At 39.0% G+C, this 22,798-nt stretch overlaps 1 protein-coding gene across 1 annotated transcript in view; it reads left to right on the top strand.

The window, feature by feature from the left end:
• Positions 1 to 2,858: 2,858 nt before the first annotated feature.
• KBTBD12 (kelch repeat and BTB domain containing 12) overlaps positions 2,859 to 22,798 on the top strand; it is a 68,629-nt gene continuing 48,689 nt past the window's right edge. The window contains exons 1-4 of the mRNA XM_032412159.1: positions 2,859 to 3,745; positions 9,133 to 10,314; positions 14,938 to 15,208; positions 17,326 to 17,476. Coding sequence (XP_032268050.1) covers positions 9,245 to 10,314; positions 14,938 to 15,208; positions 17,326 to 17,476 — 1,492 coding nt within the window. The 5' untranslated portion in view covers positions 2,859 to 3,745; positions 9,133 to 9,244. The remainder of the gene's footprint in view (positions 3,746 to 9,132; positions 10,315 to 14,937; positions 15,209 to 17,325; positions 17,477 to 22,798) is intronic.

Below are 22,798 nucleotides of genomic sequence, written 5' to 3'. Positions count from 1 at the left end.
TCTTGAGGACATTATGCTAACTAAAATAAGCCAGACATATACGGACAAATACTGTATGATTCTACCTGTATGAGGCACCTGAAATAGGCAAATTCATAGAGACAGAAAGTGGAATAGAGGTCTCCAGGTGCTGGGAGGAGAGGGGAAGCAGGGGAGCAAGGGTGGTAATTGGGAGTTAATGGGTACTGAGTTGCTGTTTGGGAAACTTTTTCTTTCTGATGACGAAATTCTGGAAATGGTTAGTGGGGATGGCTGCACAACATTGTGAATGTATTCAATGCCACTGAATTATACACTTAAAAATGGTTAAAATTTTGGGGCACCTGGGTGGCTCAGTCGGTTAAGCATCTGCCAGGGTCCTGGGATCAAGCCCTGCATCCGGCGCCCTGTTCAGCAGGGAGTCTGCTTCTCCCTCTCCCTCTGTCCCTGCTTGTGTTCCCTCTCTCACTGTGTCTCTGTCAAATAAATAAATAAAATCTTTTAAAAAATGGTTAAAATTTTATGTATATGGTGAATGGTAAATGTTATGTATATTTAACCACAATTTAAATAAAGGAAAGAGGGAAGCAGAAAAATCAGTACCAAGTGCAATCTAGGAAAGACTCAGCTCTGTTTCCAAAGGCTTTGAAGATGGAGGAAAGGGCCATGAGCTGGAGAGAGAATGAGTACAGTTAATAGAAGCTGGGAAGGCAAGGAAAAAGATTCTCCCCTAGGGCCTCCCAAAAAAAAAAAGTGCAGCCCTGCAGACACTTTGCTTTTACCCCAGGGAGACCAGTTTTGGATGTCTGCACTCCAGAATATAAGAAATAAATTTGCATAAGATAACAATTTTTTGTTAACACAAATTTGTTTTATCTTAAACCGGCTGACCTAATACTACTGCCTTATCCACCCAATAGATATTGTTACACTTCCCTCCAGGAAACATTCCTCTTCCCTGCACCACCCCAAACCTGGGCATTACTCATCAGTCTTTTCTCAGGCTTACAGGGGACCTCCCACTTGAGGCCGAAGGTCATGGGGCTGCTGGTTTTTCCAGGTAGACTTGCCAGACGTAGCAAATAAAAGTACAGAACCCAAAAGAAGCAACAACAAGCACCCACATTCCGTTAAATGTGAATTGACCATGCAGTATTTGGGACATATACTTAAAAACTGTTGGTTATCAGAAATTTATATTTAACTGAGCATTTCATCTGGCAACCCTATTCCCTGGCCACATTCAGTGAGCCCACACATACTGGGTTTTGGTCGTTTGCATTTTTTAAAAAGATTAAGCGGATAGATGTGTCATTTATAGAAATCTGATTTCCAGATTCTCTTTAAAGCTATGTCCTCGCCCACTAAGGGCGGAGCTTCCGCCGCCCCGGCACGCGGGCCCGCGCGGGAAGACTAGCGCAGGCGCAGAGCGGCCCGCGGGCCCGCAGATTGCGGATTGCCTTCGCAGAGCCGCTTGGACGACTAGCGCAGGCGCAGAGCCGCCCGATCCCGGGCTCCCGCGGCGCCGAGGACAAGCACCTGTCACTTCAGAGGAGCTGCCAGCGCCCCCCGCCCCCTCCGCAGGGCGCGGGCCCTCGGTCCCCTGCGCTCCCAGCGCGGTCTATTTATATCACCAGGCCCGCACAGGCCCATATTGGGCAGTGCCCGCTGGTCAAGCCCGCTAGCTGCCCCGCCCCGGCCAGCCTGGCCCGGTCCGCGCGGCCACAGGGCCAGGTCGCGGCGCCATCCCTGCGGCCTCTGCGGAGCCAGTGGGGCCGTGCCTCAAGCCGGGGGTCAGCAGCTTGTAAGTAACGGTGACAGAGGAAACGCGGGCCCCTGTCGAGGGCCTTGTCTTAGCTCTAGGGCCAGGCCAATGGAGAAAGGTCGAGGGCCGGAGTTGGGGGCAGCCTCCCGGCCCTTGGCACTTGTGGGACCCACTGCGCTTCCCTCCCGTCGTCATGGGGCCGGCTCCTGCCTTCACAGCTCAGCCCAGCCAGTCGCTTCCTCCTCGAGACCAGCTTTGCTCAGCCAGGAGTCTCTTCCCTCTTTAATGTGGCAGTAGTCACCGTCCTAGCATTATCTACGTTAACGTTTGCCTCCCTCACTAGACTATAAGCTCCATAAAGGGAGGGACCCTTCTGTCTTTCCCTTCCTGGCTGTCTGCCTAGGGCCTTGAATAGTGCCTGGCACTTTAAAAAGCTTCAATTAGCATCGAAAGTATCCCCAGGCAACTCTCTTAACTTTAAAGCCAGGAATATAATTATGCTGCATTCCCCCCCCCCCACGTGATTCTTAAGAGGAACTAATGAGCTACTGCACAATGCATATTAAAGCACTTTGAAAAGTATAAAGTGCCCTGAGAATGCAAAACAGTGTGAACTCCTCAAAGGAAAGCAAAAAGGAAATTTGTCTTTTTTAGCTTTATCACTTATAGGCCTGGCCGTTATTAAACACCTAGGGTATGGGATGGATTATTGCTATTAAGTGAACCAGGTGTTTTTCCATACTAGTGGGAGACTCAAAGTGCATTTAAGGTAGCCATTTCCTAACAGTGTCTGTGCAAGGTTGTGATACTGAAGCAAAATAAGGTGAGGGGATGGAATGGTGAAAAACAGAGGTCACAAATAAGTGGCTGGAGGGTAACTAAAAAGGCGGGGGGAGAAAAGCAACAGCGTGAGAATTATAAATGAGGACTGACACTCAGGATAATGGGGGCTGGGGAAAGGAGATAAGATGTGCCATCTGAGAGGTGGCAACGGTCTACTCAGGTCAAACACACTGTTGTCACCATGGGAATGAAGGCTCCAATGTTGCCAAGCCTTCCATTTTTTTCAGTAGATGTTACAATGTTACAGTTGCATGTTAACAACTACTTTGCAAAAAAAAAAAAAAAGTGTGAGCAGCCAATTTGTGATCTCTGGCTTCAGTTCTCTAAAAATTGGGGCCGAATCCCTGAGAGCACGTGGCAACTGGGAATTAATTTTGAAAGTAGAAGTGAAGTGAGAAGTGGGTGTCACAGTGCATCAAGGAAATCAAGTTAAGGATTCTGGGTGATTTGCTTGACTTGAAAAAACATGAGCAACTTAAAGAATCAAGCACAACTTTTAAATGTAGAAAAGAATCTTCAAGATAATGGTTTATTAACATGCATGAAATAAGAAGAAAAAAAAAGGTTATCATGAAATTGTAATTTAGGACAAAGCAAAACATTTAGTTGCACAGACCTTATTGAGCAGCCCTAATGTAGCAGGCATCATCACAGACAGATGTTAAGAGTTTGGAAGTGACTAAAACATGAGCCCCCTACCCTCAATGTGCTCATTATTGAAAGGGGAGGCAGGCAGATGCAACAGTCACTATGTTCAAGGTACAGGCAAGGAAGGGCAGAGAAGGCTTCACAGGGGAAGTGATGTCTAACTGAATTTGGAAGAGCCACTTGTATTTCTTCAGGTGGAAGGGGGAGAAGGATATTCCAGACAGAACACCGTGTGTAAAGGTAACATACGCATTAGAATTGTTAGTGGTTCAGTACTACTAAAAGACTGAAGTATAAGGAAGGAAAGCCAGGAGATGAGGTAGGAAAGGTGGGGAGATGCCAGATTGTGAAGGGCCTGGTGATGTTTGAATGAGGGGTGGTGCTGGTGACAATAGGCTCAGGACACATTTTTTTATCTTTATTATTGAAGTATATGTGACATAATGTATCAGTTTCAGGTGTACAACATAGTAATTGGACGATTTCAGACATTGTGCAGTGCTCACCACGGTAAGTGCAGTTCTCCAATTGTATCCCCTCCTTCCACACTTCCTCAAGGCAACCCTATCCTGAATTTGATGTTTTTTATAATTACCCTTCATTTCTTTATATTCCACCAGAGTTGTATGTATCCTTAAAGAATATATAATTTTTAAAACTTTTTTAAAGATTTTATTTCTTTATTTGGCAGAAAGAGCACATTTATTTATTTTGTCAGAATATATTGTCTATATTTACTCTATTAGAACATAATTATTTTGCATATTTTAAACATGAGCTCAATGGTTTGTAGCATCTATTCGTCTGCAGTCTTTTGCATAGATTATGATGTTCGTGAAATTCATGTTGATACATGTAGCTCTAGTTCATTTTTTGTTTATGCTGTGCAGTATTCTCTTGAGTGAATATCCTCCAGTTTATCTGTTCTCATGTTAATCAATATTTAGGTTATTTCCACATTTTTGCTATTTCAAACAGTGCTACTATGAATTTAAACTAGTTTTGACTTCAGCAAAACATGGAAGCAAGCTCATGTATCATTCATTATGTAAGAAAAGTAGCAACTTTAAAGATAATGTAAAGATTATAATATTAAACATTATAAAAGCAAATCCTTGGCAGCTTAAATTAACATTTTTATGCCACATTAAAATTTGTAGCAGTCCATCTCTCAAAACTAAATATACTGGACATGGGTATAACTGCATTTTGGATTTGCAGAGTAATTAGGCTTTATTATTGTGATTTGTATTTATCTTTGCTACTCATTTTTTCTCTATTATTATGGGTACTATTAATATGAATGCATCAGTTCAGTCTTCTATAAATTGGAGCAGAGAATAACTTTCCATTGATATCATGAGAACATTTATACAATTTTGTTTTGCTGATGAGAGGAGAATGCCCTCTCTGCCCTCATTATAAGAAAAAGTTGCTGTCAGCTCTCTTTTATTTATGAGCTGTGTCTGTACCCACAAGCAGTTTGTATATGGACCCAAACATTGTTATTATTAGAAAATTATTTATACAGGTATATCCTGCTTCAGCTGTACCAAGCAGATTTTACCAGGCAAATGATGTATTGTACACGCATGGCCTTATTTAATTCTCCCAACTATTCTTAAATAATTCTCAAAGCTAATCTCAAGTGAGGAAACTGAACGAGGCTAAGAAATTTGCTCATGTTACTAGATAGTAGAGCAAGGATTCAAACCCAGGCCTCGGTAACCCAGCCAAAGCCCGTGTTTCTAGCCTCTAAGCTGCACTCTGCTACACTGTAAAATAACAATAATTTCCATTTATGGAGCACTTGGATGCCAAGAACTGACCTAACTACTTTTATATACATCCTCCCCATTTTACAGATGAACAAACCAAGGTTTAGAAAGGTTAAGTCATTTTAGGATTATAGCAAGTAAATGGCTAAACTGAGATTCAAACCCAGGACTCTCTCAAAGCCCCCATCTGCAATGCTGGTATCTTCTCTGCACCTTATAGGTACAGGACACATTGCTGAGAATGTCTTTGAAGTGTGGTGGTGCATTTAACTGCCTGGATATTTTTCAGGATTTCCATCGGTAAATTCATTTGGTCCATAAATCCATAGAAATTTCGAGTAGCTTTCAGGAGGTGTATAAAAGGCAAATAGAAGAAGGGGATACTTAATAAATATATACACCCATCTAAAAAATTTATAAATGCTTCTTCAGAATGTTGGGAACGATTATTTCTGTTTTAAAAGTGTTTGTTGTTGTTACAGCCAATATTTGGGGCAGACTGGCTGCATCCAAATAAAGTATTTATTGAAGAAATTGATTTATATTTGGGAATCTTGGGGACAACCAGATGATCTTTTTGAATCTTTTTGAATCAAAACTCTCCAACTGGGCTTAAGCAGAGAAGTGGAGGTTAGGCACCCAGATGGGATATTGTCCTACTCAGGATCTAGAAAGTGGATTGATTTATAACAGTAGAGCAAGAGTTGTTGACCTGCGGCCTGTTTTTGTATAGCCCATAAGCTAAGAATGGATTTTATCATTCTAAATAGCTTTTAAAAATCAAAAGAATACTGTTTCATGACACATGAAAATATATGAAATTCAAGTTTCAATAGCCCTAAAACAGTTCATTGGCACACAGCCATGCTCATTTGTTTATGTATTGTTTATGCCTGCTTTTGCATTACAACAGCAGAGTTGAGTTGTTAGGACAGAGACCCTAGAGCCTACAGAGCCTGAAATATTTACTCTCTGGCCCTCCTTTGCCCACACTTGCATGAGAGTGAATGGTTAAGAGTACAGACTTTGGAGTCAGATAGAACTGCGTTCAAAACTCAGTTCCTGCACCTGTAAAATGTTGTGTCCATTTAATGAGAAAAGGTAAACTTAGAAGAGTGACTTAGTGTATATTGCCTTCTATCAAGAAGAAATGAAGGGGTGCCTGGGTGGCTCAGCTGGTTAAGCATCTGACTCTTGGTTGTGGCTCAGGTCATGATCTCGGGGTTGTGAGAGTGAGATCGAGCCCCGTATTAGCTCTGCGCTCAGTGCAGAGTCTGCCTGAGATTCTTTCCCCCTCCTCTTCCCTCCCTCACTGCTCTTCCCCGTCTCTCTCTCTCTCTCTCTCTCTCGCGCGCGCGCGCTCACTCTCAAATAAATAAAATCTTTTTAAAAAATGAAGATAACTAGAAGCTTCTATGGTTCTTTTACTTGACAGTATACTAATAGAAAACATAAGAATATAACAAAAGTGGAATTTTACAAAATATATGATTGCAATTACCTTAGGCAACCTTTTCTCAACCTTTTTGCATATGTCACTTATACCAGTAAGGACTCTTGAGTGTCAGTTACAGCAATCCCAATTCAAACTAGCTTAAACAATAAAGGAAATAGTTTGTCACTGAAGCCTGAAAAATACAGATATAAAGCATGTTTCAAACCCATTACTCTGGATTCTCTGCCTTCTTCCCTGTATTAGCTGTGTCCTCATGCTGACTTATGGGGACATGGCTGTAGCAGTTCCAGACCTCTCATCTGCAGAACACACGGATGCCGCCAGCCATTGAGCCAGAAACCTGAGCTTCACTCTGATTAAGCCCATCTCCGGTCTCACACCCATCCCTGAACCAGTCACAGTGGTCCTACCCCATCCACTCCAACAGAAGGCAGGTTGGATTCTGGGGGAAACCCAACATTGTCCACAGTGTTTATAAGGCACTACTATATTTATAAAGAAAAGGAACACATACTTCTCTTTCAAACTAATGCTGCTTGTGTTTTTATTAAGATAGCCTTATGCCACAAAGTTCAACAAGGGTGGTTTGGTTCCTGCCTTAAAGATACAAATCCTGAGGCGCCTGGGTGGCTCAGTCGGTTAAGCGTCTGCCTTCGGCTCAGGTCATGACCCCAGGGTCCTGGGATCGAGCCCCGCATTAGGCTCCCTGCTCCGTGGGAAGCCTGCTTCTCCGTCTGCCCCTCCCCCTGCTGGTGCGGGCCCGCGCTCTCTCTCTCTCTCTCTCTCTCAAATAAATAAATCTTTAAAAAATATATATATATATACAAAATCCTAGGGTTACAGTCACAACATTTGAGCCCCCAGCATCTCATTTCTTCCTAGCAGCATCAAGGTCAACACTCTGGGAACTTGAGGCACTTTCTGAACGGCCTGCCTCATATTCGATCTAGTGATCCTATCTGGAAACTGCTCTTGGCTTCCTAGCACTGGTATCGATATCCTCTAAGTGATTCTTAGGTATCAGTACAAATAGAATAGGAGAAACTCGTTCGTATTTATCTCCTTATAAGGAAACTTTTCTGGTTTTCAGCTCAAAGTAACAGCTGCCATCTTTAAAGTTGACTGATGTGTTTGTGTACAAAGAGGCCCACATAATATGATTTGGGCTACTCATAATGTGTTGTAAGAGAGTCAGAAATATAATGACCTCTTAATTACCCATAACTGGATTCTCTTTGTAAAAATCTAAAACAAATGAAAGTAAAAAACAAAGGTTCACTTTTAATCTGCAGGGCCTCACAAAGAAAGTTTTAAGCTTTTATTGAAATAAAGCTGAGGCATTAGTGCTGGAAAATCTGGCAAGAAGGGTTTTTATTCCTATTTCAAGTATACAGATTCTTAGACCGGCTAGTTGTTATCATTCCACACACTCTAGCACAGTGATTTTTAGGTCTCATAGTTGCCATCATATACTTAAACATTCCTATCGTGCTTAACACTTGTTTCCTGAAATGAACTTTAATTCAACACTGAAAAAAGTGCCATTTCTCATTGAGACACAGTGAGAATTGAGATGGAGAAATCTTGCTGAGATTTCTAATCTTGATAGGATTACAGAAATGTAGAACCTTTGCAGCTGACAAATTATGCTTTCATATGATTGAAATTATCACCTCTCTTCCTCTCTTAACTCCTAGGACTGACTTTTTTTACCATGGTTCATTCTTACTGCATGCAACTTCTAGCCAAGTAAGAACTAGACAGGGTGACAGGGCCCGGAGATGTGCTCCTCAATGTGAAGGTTGCTGACTCTAGGAATTCCTTCTTTAAATCCAAACAGCTAATTAGCTTCCTTGAAACACCCTGTTTCCATTCCCCTGGGCAAGGTGAAGACAGACAACTAGCTGAAAGAGACTTCTGATTAGACCAGGGCTTTTTAAGGGGAGAAGTGAGTCCATCTCCACTACTGTGAAGTAAGGAACAAAGAAAAGCTGAGCAAGGAGTGGGGATACAGAAATGGGATGGCTTTTGTGCACATTCTAGGTTGAGGATGATTTAGCTGTAAGTTTCAAGTCTTGTGAATTCTCAGATCAGCAGACATTTGGCTGTGCTTTCCAAAGCACTGTTTTGAATTATTTGCCCTATAGGAAAAGTCTGGGCAGAATTTTAATAGACTTTTTTTTTTTCCTCAGCCATCCTGTGTGGTTCTGGGGCCATTATAACACTTGAGTGCAGTTTTTTGTTTTTGGTTTTTTTTGGCAGGTGCACATGACATTTTCAGAGATGCACGTCCTCAGAGGGCAGGTTACCTAATGCCCCTGCCCCCTTGGCCTGCAGGCAGCTGTGTTTGGTAACTGCAAATGGAGTTGCAAAACGGGCCATCTTATCACTTCTCTCTCCATTCACCTTGGGAGGGAGGACTTTCCAGCCCTCCTAGAAAAAAAAATCTCTGCTGCTGATTAGGTTAATGTTGTTAGTAGTTGATAATTTACTGTTTATGCAATCACTGACATTATTTCTAGATACAAAAGTGGTTGTCTTAAACTACTGCGTTTGGAGTGAATAAAATTTATTTATAAATACTTTTTAGTCACTAATGCTGCATATTTAAATCACAGAGAATTGTTTTCTTATGGGAAACCGGATTCTTTTCTTTCCCTCAGGAGTGTTCCAGCACGTCTCTGTAGCTTTTTGAGTAATCAGACATGCAAATAGCCCCGCAAGAATCCAGCTACCTTTGAAGAAGACGTACTTAGAAACACTGAAAAGTGTATCATGGAGTGCAAGGCTGAGGGAAAAGAAAAATACCAACATAGTTTGAATTTACTGAATCAAGTTAAGAGCATGAAAGAATTAGCAGAAATGATCGATGTCATACTCATAGCAGAAGGGGAGAAATTTCCTTGCCACAGGCTAGTCCTGGCTGCATTTAGTCCTTATTTCAAAGCTATGTTCACCTGTGGACTACTCGAATGTACTCAAAGGGAAGTCATACTTTATGACATCACAGCAGAAAGCGTGTCCGTGATATTGAATTACATGTACAATGCGGCTTTAGAGATCGATAACGCCAATGTTCAGACTGTCGCTATGGCTGCCTATTTTATGCAGATGGAAGAAATCTTTAGTGTGTGTCAAAAATATATGATGGACCATATGGATGCCTCGAACTGTGTAGGTATCTATTATTTTGCAAAGCAGATTGGAGCTGAAGATTTATCTGATCAATCGAAGAAATACTTGTATCAGCACTTTGCTGAGGTGAGCTTACATGAAGAAATATTAGAAATTGAAGCACACCAATTTCTGACACTTATTAAATCAGATGACCTTAACATATCCAGGGAGGAGAGCATTCTGGACTTAGTCCTGAGATGGGTAAATCATAACCAAGAACTGCGCACAGAGCATCTTGTTGAGCTTTTGAAGCAAGTCAGATTGGAACTTATAAACCCTTCTTTTTTAAGACAAGCCCTGAAAAGGAACACAATGCTTCTGTGTGATGCAGATTGCATTGACATAATTCAGAATGCATTCAAAGCCATCAAGACACCCCAACAGCACTCTCTAAATCTTCGTTATGGCATGGAGACTACTAGTCTTTTGCTTTGCATTGGCAACAACTCTTCAGGAATCAGGTCAAGACATAGGAACTATGGGGACACCAGTTTTTGTTATGATCCCGCTTCACGGAAGACCTATTTTGTCTCGTCTCCCAAGTATGGAGAGGGCTTGGGAACCGTGTGTGCTGGTGTGGTCCTGGAAAACAACACCATAATTGTGGCCGGAGAAGCAAGTGCCTCTAAACTCTCTAGACAAAAGAACAAGAATGTTGAAATCTATAGGTTTGTATCTCGCAAATATTTGTAAATTGGTTTTAATTATCTTGCTCTGACATTAGCAATGGTAGAAGAAAGTACTCCTGAAAGAGTGATCATCTCTTCAAAGATGTGTAGTAAAATTACCCTGTAATTACATATTTTACATATATAGAAAATTCATAATGAAATCACCCACATTTTAAAATTATTTTTTTCCTTTTATTTGTTCAGAGCATACAGGTGGATTTCCATAAGTTAAATGTATATATGTTATGATTCCACTGTACAATTTCATGCTTAGCTTTCATTATTGATCTATATGAAAGGATGTAATTGTTTAGTTACAAGTTTTGAAGAGCTTAAGACAACTTTTAACAAGAAGAAAAGTTTATTAATATGGATTCCTTTGAATTTATGTTTTAGTTCATAATTCAGAGTAGTAAATAATTTTTTTTCTCAACCAAAAATTACTAATTATCTCTCGGTTTTCGTTCTGTATCCTTAATTTATAGATCTTTCCTAAACCTCCAATAGCATGAAATGTTTGTGGCCTAAGAATGCTTCAAGGCTAGAATCATTGGAGAAAGGAGTGTCTGCTAAGAAGTACCATGTCCTCTAGGTCTCCTATGTGAGGACTAGTCATTCATTTACTGTTTCTGCAGCAAGTATTCAGTAAGCATTCAGGGCTTCAGTCTAACTGGGTAAATAAGAAATATGTACATAGAATAAGCACTAGGCAGTAAAGCTCTCCTTCAGTATCCTCCCCCTCTCAGTTCCCTCTAGGAGGGTTTGTTCAGACTTTTCAGTGAGAAAGGAATTCTTCTTGCCGGCAAAGTTGGGACAAAGAAAGAAGTAAGAGGCCTACTATTTTCCTGTCATCTTTTAACATTCCATTATCTGCTTAAAGCACCTGTCCCCTTTTCACCTTCATCTCCCCTGGTAGTGATGGGGGAGGGACTGCAGAGCCCTGGGTGAATGACCTGGCCCTATGCCCTTGGGACCGAGCATGGCCCTGGGCAGCAAGTACAGCCTTCTTCAGAATAATCAGGTATAGACTACAGAGCCAGGATGTCAGATCCCAAGGGCCCTTCTTTTCATCATAGATGCATAGCTCTTTTTCTTCCTCATCAAGACAGTCCACAGTTCTGCCATTATTTTTATTTTTTTATTTTATTTAAATTCATTTAATTAACATATAGTATATGATTAGTTTCAGAGGTAGAGTTTAGTGATTCATCAGGTGCGTATAACATCCAGTGCTCATTACATCACATGCCCTTCTTAATGCCCATCACCCAATTACCCCATCCCCAAACCCCTCCCCTCCAGCAACCCTCAGTTTGTTTCCTAGACTTAAGAGTCTCTTATGGTTTGTCTTCCTCTCTGATTACGTCCTATTTTATTTTTCTCTCCCTTCCCCTATGATCTTCTGTTTTGTTTCTTAAGTTCCACTATGAGTGAAGTCGTATGATAATTGTCTTTCTCTGATTGACTTATTTCACTTAGCATAATACCCTCTAGTTCCATACACATTGTTGCAAATGGTAAGATTCCAATTTTTTGATGGCTCAGTTATATTCCATTGTGTGTGTGTGTATGTGTGTGTGTATATATATATATATATCACATCTTCTTTATCCATTCATCTCCCAATGGACAGTTGGGCTCTTTTCGTACTTTGACTGTTGTAGACATTGCTGCTATAAACATTGGGGTACAGGTGCCGCTTCAAATCACTGTTTGTATCCTTTGGATAAATACCTAGTAGTGCAATTGCTGGGTCATAGGGTAGCTCTATTTTTAACTTCTTGAGGAACCTCCATACTGTTTTCCAGAGTGGCTGTACCAGCTTGCATTCCCACCAACAGTGTAAGAGGGTTCCCCTCTCTCTGCATCCTTACCAATATTTGTTGTTTCCTGACTTGTTAATTTTAGCCATTCTGACCTGTGTGAGGTGGTATCTCATTGTGATTTTGATTTGTATGTCCCTAATGCAGAGTGATGTCGAGCATTTTTTCATGAGTCTGTTGGCCATTTGTACGTCTCCTTTGGAGAAATGTCTGTTCATGTCTTCTGCCCATTTCTTGACTGCCATTATTTTTAATAAACGTCCAGCCCTGTCCATGTGTCTTTCTTATGATCCTCAGGCATCTTTCCTCTTAACTTTTTTGAAAGCCTACTTCCCTTTCTGATGACATATGTCTAACTATATACTCTGTGTTTTCCTTCTTATCTGTCTTGAACTCAGCCACATTCCCATCACCAACCAGCTACTCCACAGTGGTCAGAGTTAGGGTAAAAGTATCCGTTACCCTGCTTACCTCTTCCAATAATGAAATTGTCAGCAAGGCAAATAATGAAATTATCAAAAGCATTGCTTTGGGCTTCAATGAGCCGGACTTCCAGTAGATACCCAGATAGTTAAAATCTTAGAGCATTCCTGAAGGTCATGTTAGGTGCCAGTTTTGTGATATGTGTGAGAAATGATCATTTTGTGTTACATTCCTACTCTATTATTTCTGTTCTTATCCCTTTTATCTTTGCCTGGATGCTCTTCAACTTGCCTCGGTACAGTTCATAGATTTCTATGCAGATATATTTCTTCTTGACTTAGGAAATAGACCTGTACCCTAGTAGGCCATTTCTTTTCAGAAAAGATACACCTTCCTGTGTCCTTTAACTTTCTCTCATACTTGGGTGCACACACAGCTGAGGATGTAAGTGTTGTCTTTACACTATCAACCTCTGTGAAGTTGAGCCACTTTTGTCACTATTTCCTTTTTATGTCATATCCATTTTTCTTAATAATATGTTTTATAGTTTTATCTGGGCGTTTTCCCTCCCCATTTTCAGTTCAAAGTGTTGAAAATCAGATTAGCAAGCTTGCCCAGCAAACATGTACTTCCCAACCTTCATGGGATGTATTTCATTCTTGGCCTGTTTTCTTAAACCATGTCTCAGAAAGGCAAAAACCCATTTTTTTTAGTTCTGTTGATATATTCATCCACTGGCTTTACTTCAGTATCCCCCACACTTGACACCTAATCCTCCTTCCTCTTCTAAAATCTAGTACAATTGAAAGTAGTGGTGAAAATACCAACTGTGATTCTAGGGACTGGTTTCCTACCCAGATTACACAGAAGACGATGACTGGATTTGTTGAGTTTCTGCATTCAGTTTGTGACAAGCCAGACAGGAAAGGAACATTGTCTTCCAACTTCCCTGTCAAGCCTAAAGCAAGGAGTTGTCTCTAGGGAAGAATGTAAGAGTTGGCTCAGAACAACTGGGCAAAACTCATATAATCCGATTCACTGTCAAATGTTTGATACAAAGTAAGTAGGGTACTTTAAACTGTACTGTACTCTATACTTTAAAACTGTACTCTGTATAGAACATTCATCATTTCTTCATTTGTTTCCAAACAGAACTTTTTTTTTCTTATTTTCCATATTTTCCTGGTTTTGTTTTACTTTTGAATTCCAGAATATATTCTGGATTTTCTGGGACAGATCTAATTTCATATCCCACTGTCCCCATAAGTACTTTTGTTCTTCTTAGACTATTTGTCCCAAATCATGATTGGAGAAAACAGACTTACCATTATCAAGAGGCAAGACAAAGGATACCCACAAAATCATATATTTAGTGACTACATAATGCCACACACACACACACACACATACACACACACAATCAATTAATGTGTTGGACTCTAGGAGGTATTCAAAGACCGTATATCCTGGTGTCCCTACCTCCCAAAACCCTTCTCAGACTGACATACTTTTTCATGGAAGAAATTACTAAAATTATCCTACCCAGAGCATTAAAATAGATGTTAAATGTAGCAGACACCTACAGGTGTTCCTGACTCTGTTCTAAGCCAGTTAGAACTATAAGAACAATCCTTAAAATTCTACATATTCTACCTTGTCCCATTAGAAATCTCTGAATTGAGATATTTTGAGGTTCTCTACTGGAAAGCTGATTGCTCTAATGAAGTGAGACAGACCTCTAGGGGCACCTGGGTGGCTTAGTCATTAAGCGTCTGCCTTCAGCTCAGGTCATGATCCCAGGGCCCTGGGATCGAGCCCGGCATGGGGCTCCCTGCTCTGCAAGAAGCCTGCTTCTCCCTTTCCCACTCTCCCTGCTTGTGTTCCTTCTCTCACTGTGTCTCTCTCTGTCAAATAAATAAATAAATAAAATCTTCAAAAAAATTAAATAAAAATAAAGTGAGACTTCTAGTCCACAGAATAAGACATTTTTGTATTTTTCTTCATTTTTACTTATTCCTCTTTTATAGTAAAATTACAAATGACGTGCTGCAAGATTTCCTATTTGTTCTTGATTTCCTTTCCCAGAATCAGGAAATGAAAGCTAGTCCTGGATAATCTATACTTTGTCCATATATTTTCTAAAATTCTGCAGAGATGTGGTTAATTATTTCCATGCACATTATAGTTTGTTCATCAATCCTTGCCAAAAAAAGCAGCACAAACCTGTGCTACTATCTTATACTAATGTTTCTTCCTCCCCAATTAGATGAACCAAATCGTGTTGTTTCTAGCTAGAAAAGAAATTTAAGTGTGTTTCTTGGATAAGTTGTTTTCCAGTTAACACTAATCCTGGTTTTTCTCTCTTAATTTGCAGGTATCACGATAGAGGAAACCAGTTTTGGGAAAAGTTATGCACCGCTGAATTTCGAGAGCTCTATGCTCTGGGCAGTGTCCATAATGACCTCTATGTTATAGGAGGACAGATGAAAGTTAAAAACCAGTATCTCATTACAAACTGTGTGGATAAGTACTCTGTAGAACGGGATAGTTGGAGAAGGGTGTCTCCTCTTCCACTGCAGTTGGCATGCCATGCCGTAGTAACCGTGAATAATAAACTTTACGTGATCGGAGGCTGGACCCCTCAGGTTAAGAAATTTCCTATATACCTAGTTGGCATGGCTGTGCTACGTCTGGTGCTGTGTTGAAAAATACTGTAGTTGTTGAACACTAAAAGAGCATGACTTACATCTTGGTAAAATGCCTTTTATTTTATAGACTATTAAACTTAACATCGTAAAGTGTTAAAGCAGTTTAGGAGAATGAATTTTAAAGTGTGTTATTCATAGACATGACTTCATTCAGTATTCATGCTATGCTCTTTATAATCCTTCCCATTCTTGCTAATTATGAAAGATGCTTATGCTGAGAAATTATCTGTAGGGAGCATCTAAGCAAGAGGTGGAGACACTGGATCCTCATTCCACTTCTGTCTGCTTAGTAGTTGTGTGAGCTGAGGCAAGTAAGGCTCAGGTCTTTTCCAAATTTAAAGTTCTTACTCTACATGGGAAACCAGAATATTCAACCTGTGATGGCCCAGTCATTTCCACAAAAGTATATTGTGATTTAATACATTTTATGGCTTTGCTGGGCACCAGCGGATAGAGAAACCAGGATACCATTTGCATGGAAGCCCAGCAAAGAGATGGCAAGCCAAGACTGCTGAGTCAGTAGAGCATGACCACAGGGGCCCTCCCCTTCTCTCTGGGTGTTCGCCCCCCATCCCCCCCGTGCCTTGAACTCTCGTGGTAGTAGCAGGCCAGCTGCCTTCTGCCCTGGCCTACCAGTTGTTCTCATAAGATGAATCTTACTAGCTCATTGTCCATCCCCATGACAGAAAGCAAACTTATTTTTGCCTGTATGCTTTCTTGTTTGGGAAATTGGCTTCATGATAAAACTGATAAAACTGATGCTTTTTGCATTCATTTCATAAGCTTGGGTTTTGCCATATATCATACCTGTTTTTAAACCTTGAACATCACATTTAATACATTTTGAAATGTGTCCTGTGTATCAAAACGTAGTACAGATTTAATCACAGCTAGTAGCTAAAACCTTTGTAATTAAGCATTTTCAGAGCTATCCATTACATAGTTATTTTGCATGAATAAGCTCCAAAGACAATGTAGAAGCTTTTCTTTGGTTTTCTTGCCACTAAAATAAAGATCAAATACTTAAAAATTAGAAGGAAAATTAAAACAATAAAGTCAATATGTGTTACAGTATAATGTCTTTGAACAAATGACACGTGGATATTTATTGCATAACAAAAGCTTCTGCTGGTCCCTATCTAATACAATACATTAAATTGCAAGATAACCTGGGGTTGTGATTGCATCATAATGATCATATCCCTGGTGTATTTAAAGTAATTAAATTAATTACAACTTTCATAAGTATGGCAATTATTTCTGTGTCAAACACCTGCATCCAAAACAAAAGACATTTAAAAAGCATCCTAGACTGAAGTTATAAAAGTTCTTGACACACTGAAGGCTTTTTAAAAAAGCACTACTTTGCCTGAAGTTTATGATCAGGGGAAGCCATATTCTTGTGTATAAGAATAAATAGTTCAATTTTTACTGTCTCTAGTCATTAAAAATGTATATAAGTAAAATAAATACATAAAAATAACTGCAAATAATGTATATTAATCCATCAATCTTGAAGATGAAGTTCAGACCATTCCCATATAGGTCATAATTATAGTATAAAAATACTCTAATTACTAAAACACTAAAATGTTTTCTTAATTTTGTTCCATTTGGATTAGAAAGATATAAAGAAAAATGCCTTATGAATTATTAAAATGAGTTTCTCACAAATATCATTAAACTCTAGCACTATAAAGTTTGCTGAAATAAAATTGCACTTTAAATACTGTTCAAGAAAGTTGGGTTTCATTTTTAAGGCTCTGCCATTGCTTCATTTTTTTAAAAAAGTGCTGTCTTGTCTCCTTGCTCAGATCACAGATTGTTTGCTATGAGCCGACCCCCTAGCTCCATTATTACAGAGTCCAAATTCCTCTGACATTGACGGTAGACTTATCACCCCAAGTCACGGGATCTGGTGTGTTTGCGAGTGTGAGTCTCAGCAGCTAACTCCTCTTCATCTCCTTGGCTGTCTGCTTAGATTAATTGCATTCACGTACTCACAGAGATTTCTGAGTGGTATGTTATTATATCAGCTGTCATATCTCACACAGATGGATCTCCCTGATGAAGAACCGGACCGACTAAGCAACAGACTGTTGCAGTATGACCCTAGCCAAGATCAATGGACAGAGCGGGCGCCCATGAAGTTCTCTAAATACCGATTCAGTACAGCTGTAGTCAACAGTGAGATTTATGTTTTGGGTAAGAAGAAAGCAGATTGCTAAAAGAGTATGACTACTTTTATTTTTCTCAGCAGTTTGCCTCAGTAAAAATGACCTATTCTCCCTTCCTCTTGCATCCCAGTTCAGATGTATCTGTAACTAGCCAAATGTGTTTTTTTGTTTCTTGTTTTTCTAGAGCACAGTCAGATAAGATTAAATGGAAGTCCATTGACTTATGGAAAACAAAATTATTTGTATGGAATTTTCAAGTCCCTTGGAATTCAAGAACAATAGTGATACATCTTTATATATAGTATCAAGTAATATTTTGAAATGGGAATAAGCCTTTGGCCACCTTTGGTTGATGAAGTGTGTGTTTTAGCAACCAACTGTGATTGTCTGTGCTAATAGAGTAAGCCACCATAGGTAAGACACACATTATGCCAGCCCTCTTCATTTTGCCTCACCCACCAAATTTCTGTAGAGGTGTTATCAGATAATTCTCATCTGAATGTATTTTTTTTCTTATTTCTTAAATATGTGTGATCTTGTGAAAGACTGGTTCATTTCCACTCAAGTGGGTAAAAATTCTAGAACATCTCCTATGCTTCCCTTATCCTTCTTAACTTCTTATTTTTTCCTCTTTTATTAAGTCCTTTGCTCTTCTAAGCACATTTCATGACCTCCTCTCCCTCTCCCACTGTCCCTGTCCTGTGTGGGAAAGGGTGAGACTGGGTCAAGGAGGCTGACCGGCTGGTAAACTGATAAGGATTCCAGTATTCTCTACTTCATCTCATGCACACTGATGACTAACTGGCAAAAACATAGGGAAGGTGATGGATACCAAAAAGAAGGCAAAGAAAAAGCATGAGATACAGGCTGAGAGCAAACCAGGCATTTGAATAGACTTTTTTTTTTTTTTTTTTTTGCTAAAGGGAAGCCATTATCTCTTGGCTGCCTGCACAGCATGAAACAAAATAATTAATGCACTCAAATATTAATAGTTTTATAATTTTAAGAACATTATGCAACATAATTTATGACTACCTCAGTGATGAGACTCGTAATTATAATTAAGTTTTTCCTCTGGAAATATATTTGTTACTTGGTTATAACCATATGCTGTGTCATAGGCCCAGAAGAGACAATATCTAAACCAGGATAGATTGCTTAGGATAGATGTATAACTCCAGGGAGGGAAGGGCTGATCTCCTAATTATATTAAAGTTGGAGGTAGTCAAAAGTGGGATAAAAGTGATTTATCAACTGAACAAAAATGAGATTTCTGCCTAATGTGGAGCCACAACTAGGCTAGATGTAGGATAAAAATGTAATGTTTTGTTTGTTTTTGGTAAGTTATATGGGGAAAAGCACCTTCAAGACAGCCTTTGGAGCTCACCCTTGTTGGCATGAACAAATGCCCACTAGATGAATGAAAGGAGGCAGATGTTAAAGGATCCGTAAGAACTGGGTAGGTGACAGAGAGAGAAGGGTACACCCAGGAAGGGAGATGGTGCAGAGCGGCAGGGAAGAAGACGAGGAGGAGAAAGCTCAAGCCAAGGCTTGGCGGTGAGAGTGGAGGTAGTAAGAATAGAAAATGAAAGGAGAGTGAGTAAATGAACCCACCAGGTGCAGGGAGCTGCAGGAGACAGAGTTTACAGGTAAACTGGGAGCCAGGTTACAAAGGACTATAGTGGAAAACCAAGAGAATAATAGTAAGTAATGAAAAACTATGCAGAAGCAACATAATTACATCAAAAACTAATGATGTATTGTATGGTGATTAACATAACATAATAAAATAAAACAAAATTTAAAAAAAGAATATTTGGGGAGTATTGGTGAGGTGAGGATTAAAGAACAGATCAAAGGTTCGAAGAGACTGAAAATGGAGAGACCAGTCAGGAAGGCTTTTGTAGTAGCTTAGAATATAGTTTCTGGATATTCAGAACTGAGTCATGATTAAATAAAACAAAGTTGTAAAATCCCTACAATGTAAGTGTTCAGACATTATTATAACTACTGTTTTTTGAGCCCCTTTGTGTTACAGATACTTTGCTGAATTCTTTGCATAAAGAAATTCATTTAATGGTCATAAAAAACTGATAAAGCATTAACTTTTCTGTATAACAGACTAGATATCTAGACTAATCCACTGAAAATGCCAAAAAAAATGTTGGGAAAACATTTTTAAAATTTTTCTGAAGAGCTTCTAAGATCTGTAATGGTAGTAGGAATTTAGCAGGCCAAAAGCTAAGTGAAAGCAGGAGGCTTCCAACTATGAAGAAGTGAATGAGTTGACATCCTCTCCCCAAAAAGCGACTATAAAACCAGAGAGATTTTTCAAAAACAACCATTTCAGATCTCTAGAAACCAACCAAAAACAACAAATTGAGAAGAGCTTATCTTCTCAAAACTGCTGAACTTGAGGTAAGTTTTCAGGCAGTCCTTGGCATTCTTTCCTGAGCTGCCCCAGTTCCCTACCCCAGTAGATCCAGCATGAGAATTCTAGCAGAGTGGGCTAGCTGTGAAAACCAGCATCTTTGTTTGCCAGAGGGGGCTGACACGTTTGGGAGTGAAGGGTGGGAACCTACACTCACAGTGACAAATGGGAAAAGCCCACATTTCTTCTATCCTGAGCTTTTAGTCCTGCTTGGGACAGCAGCAGACAGGAGAATTAGCCAGAAATTTAATAGGGACGTTCCAGGAAAATCCTGGATATGAGAGTCCTAGAGGGGCTTGATAAATTCTCCACACATCCCTGGAGACTAAGGAAGCTGCACAGACATGGAGCCCATAAGAGGATGTAAGCTCTTCACACATTCCTGGATGACTGGGAGTCTGAGCACATGTACAGAGATCTGAGAAGGCCAGGCAGAAGGTAAAAGTCATGGTAGACTTGAAAACTGCCTGAGCTTTGAATGTGCTCCCAACCTCCACATAGACCCACCAAGCGAGGCTGGAAGCCTTCCTATTGTTTGAGTACAAACAATTAGTCTTGACTTGACCTGACCCATGAAGAAATAAGAGTAACACCTATGCTTTAAAAAGAGAGAAAGAGAGAGAGAAAATTTTTTAAAATGGAGGAGAAACCAAAACAAACCACAGGAGAGGCATATTAAATCTAAGCAAATTACTTAAAAACAACAACAATAACAAAAGACAAAAAATACCCTAGGGGGAAAAATAAAATTAAAAGTTGCTACAATGTATTATTTTAAATGTCTAGTTACCAACAAAAATTTACATACAAAGGAAAATAAACAGGGAAGTGTAACCCATGCTGGGGCGGGGGCAGGGAAACATTCAATAAAACCTGTCTCTGAGGGGCTCCAGATGTTAGATTTAGCAGGCATAGTCTTCAAAGTACCTATTAAATATATGTTCATAGAATGAACAAAAATCATTTTTAAATAATTTTTAAAGAATTCCTTTAATGAATTAAAGGAAAATAAAATGACAGTGACTCCCCAATGATATCAATAAAGAAATAGAAATTATCTAAAAGAACCAAATGGAAATTCTAAAGTTGTAAAGTATAATAACCCAAATGAAAAATTTACTAAGTGGGCTCAAAAACAGATTTGAGTTGTCGGAAGAAAGAATCCATGCACTTGAAATAGATCAGTGGAAATTATTAATCTGAAGAAGAGAGGGGGAAATTGGAGAAAAATTAGCAAAGCCTCAGAGACAATATAAAATACCATCAAGTCTACCAACATAGGTATGATTCCCAAAAGAAGACAGAAAGGAACAGAATTTTTTTTTTTCAAATAATAATGGTCAAAAACTTCTCACACTTGATGGAAAAACTTTAATCTACATATCCAAGAAGTTCATTAAACTCCAAATAAGCTAAATTCACAGAGATCCTCACCTAAACACATTGTAGACCATTCATTGAAATATATCATAGACAAAAAATTCTTAAAAGCAATAAGAAAAAAATAACATCATATAGATCAAAGTATATGATCATAACATCATAATATGCTCAACAGGTGACTTATCATCAGAAATAGTGAAGGCAAGAAGGCACTGGAATAATATATTCAAAGTACCGCAAGGAAAAATACTCAACCAAGAATGTTTCTGTGTCCATCTTCTATGTTCAGCAAAACTATTCTTTTAAAATGAAAGTGCAGCAAAGACATTCTCAGATAAATAAAGACTGAGATAATTTGTGGCTAGCAGACTTGCAAGAAATACTAAAGGAATACTAAAGAAATACTGAAATCCTTCAGATTAAAAAGAAATATACCAGAATAATTCTAATCCATAGGAAGAAATGAAAAGCACTGGAAATGATGAATATATAGGTAAACATAAAAGACTTTATACATATTCAATTTTTTATCTCTTAATTTCTTTAAATGATATAAGAGCAGATAAAACAATAATTATGGAACTATACTGTTGGATTTATGACATATGTAGATATAGTACATATAACTATCAGAATTGGAGAGGAACAAGAGATATATTGGAACCGTGTTGCTATATTTTAATAAAATTAAGGCAGTATTAACCTGAAGTAGATTGTGATAAAGTAACATACATATTAGAATTTCTAGAGCAACTACTAAAAAAATTTCAAATAGTTTAAAAATCAAAAGAATTAAAATGGTACACTTAGAAAATGATAAACACAAAAGAAAGGCAGTGAAGGAGGAACAGAGGAACAAAAACAATATGAGATGTTGTAAATCCGACTACATAAAAAATTACATTAAATGGGAATGGACCAAATACTTCTATCAAAAGGCAGAGATTTCAGACTGAATAAGAAAATAAGACCAAGTATATGCTGTCTATAAGAGACATATTTTGGGCGCCTGGGTGGCTCAGTCATTAAGCGTCTGCCTTTGGCTCAGGTCATGATCCTGGGGTCCTGGAATCGAGTCCCACATCGGGCTCCCCGCTCGGCGGGAAACCTGCTTCTCCCTCTCCCACTCCCCCTGCTTGTGTTCCTGCTCTCGCTGTCTCTCTCTCTCTGTCAAATAAATAAATAAAATCTTTAAAAAAAAAAAAAAAAGACATATTTTATATTCAATTACATAAATAAGTTGAAAGTTTTATTATTTTATAGAGAAGACCTACCATGCAAACAGTAACTTTAAGAGAATTGAAGATGGTTTATCATTATCATACAAAATTGACTATAAGAACTATTACTATAAAGAGAAATTTTGTAATAATAAAATGATCAATACACCAGGAATATATACATAAATTTATATATATCTCAATTATAAATGTGTCACACCCAACAACAGAGCTCTAAAATACATGAGGCAAAAACTAAAATGAGAACTAGAAAATCACCATTGGAGATTTATATCCCACCTTCAATAATTGATTG

The sequence above is a fragment of the Phoca vitulina genome, unplaced genomic scaffold (assembly GCF_004348235.1).
Source record: "Phoca vitulina isolate PV1807 unplaced genomic scaffold, GSC_HSeal_1.0 scaffold13, whole genome shotgun sequence".
NCBI lineage: Eukaryota > Metazoa > Chordata > Mammalia > Carnivora > Phocidae > Phoca > Phoca vitulina.
This window is presented reverse-complemented; position numbering and strand designations above follow the sequence as displayed.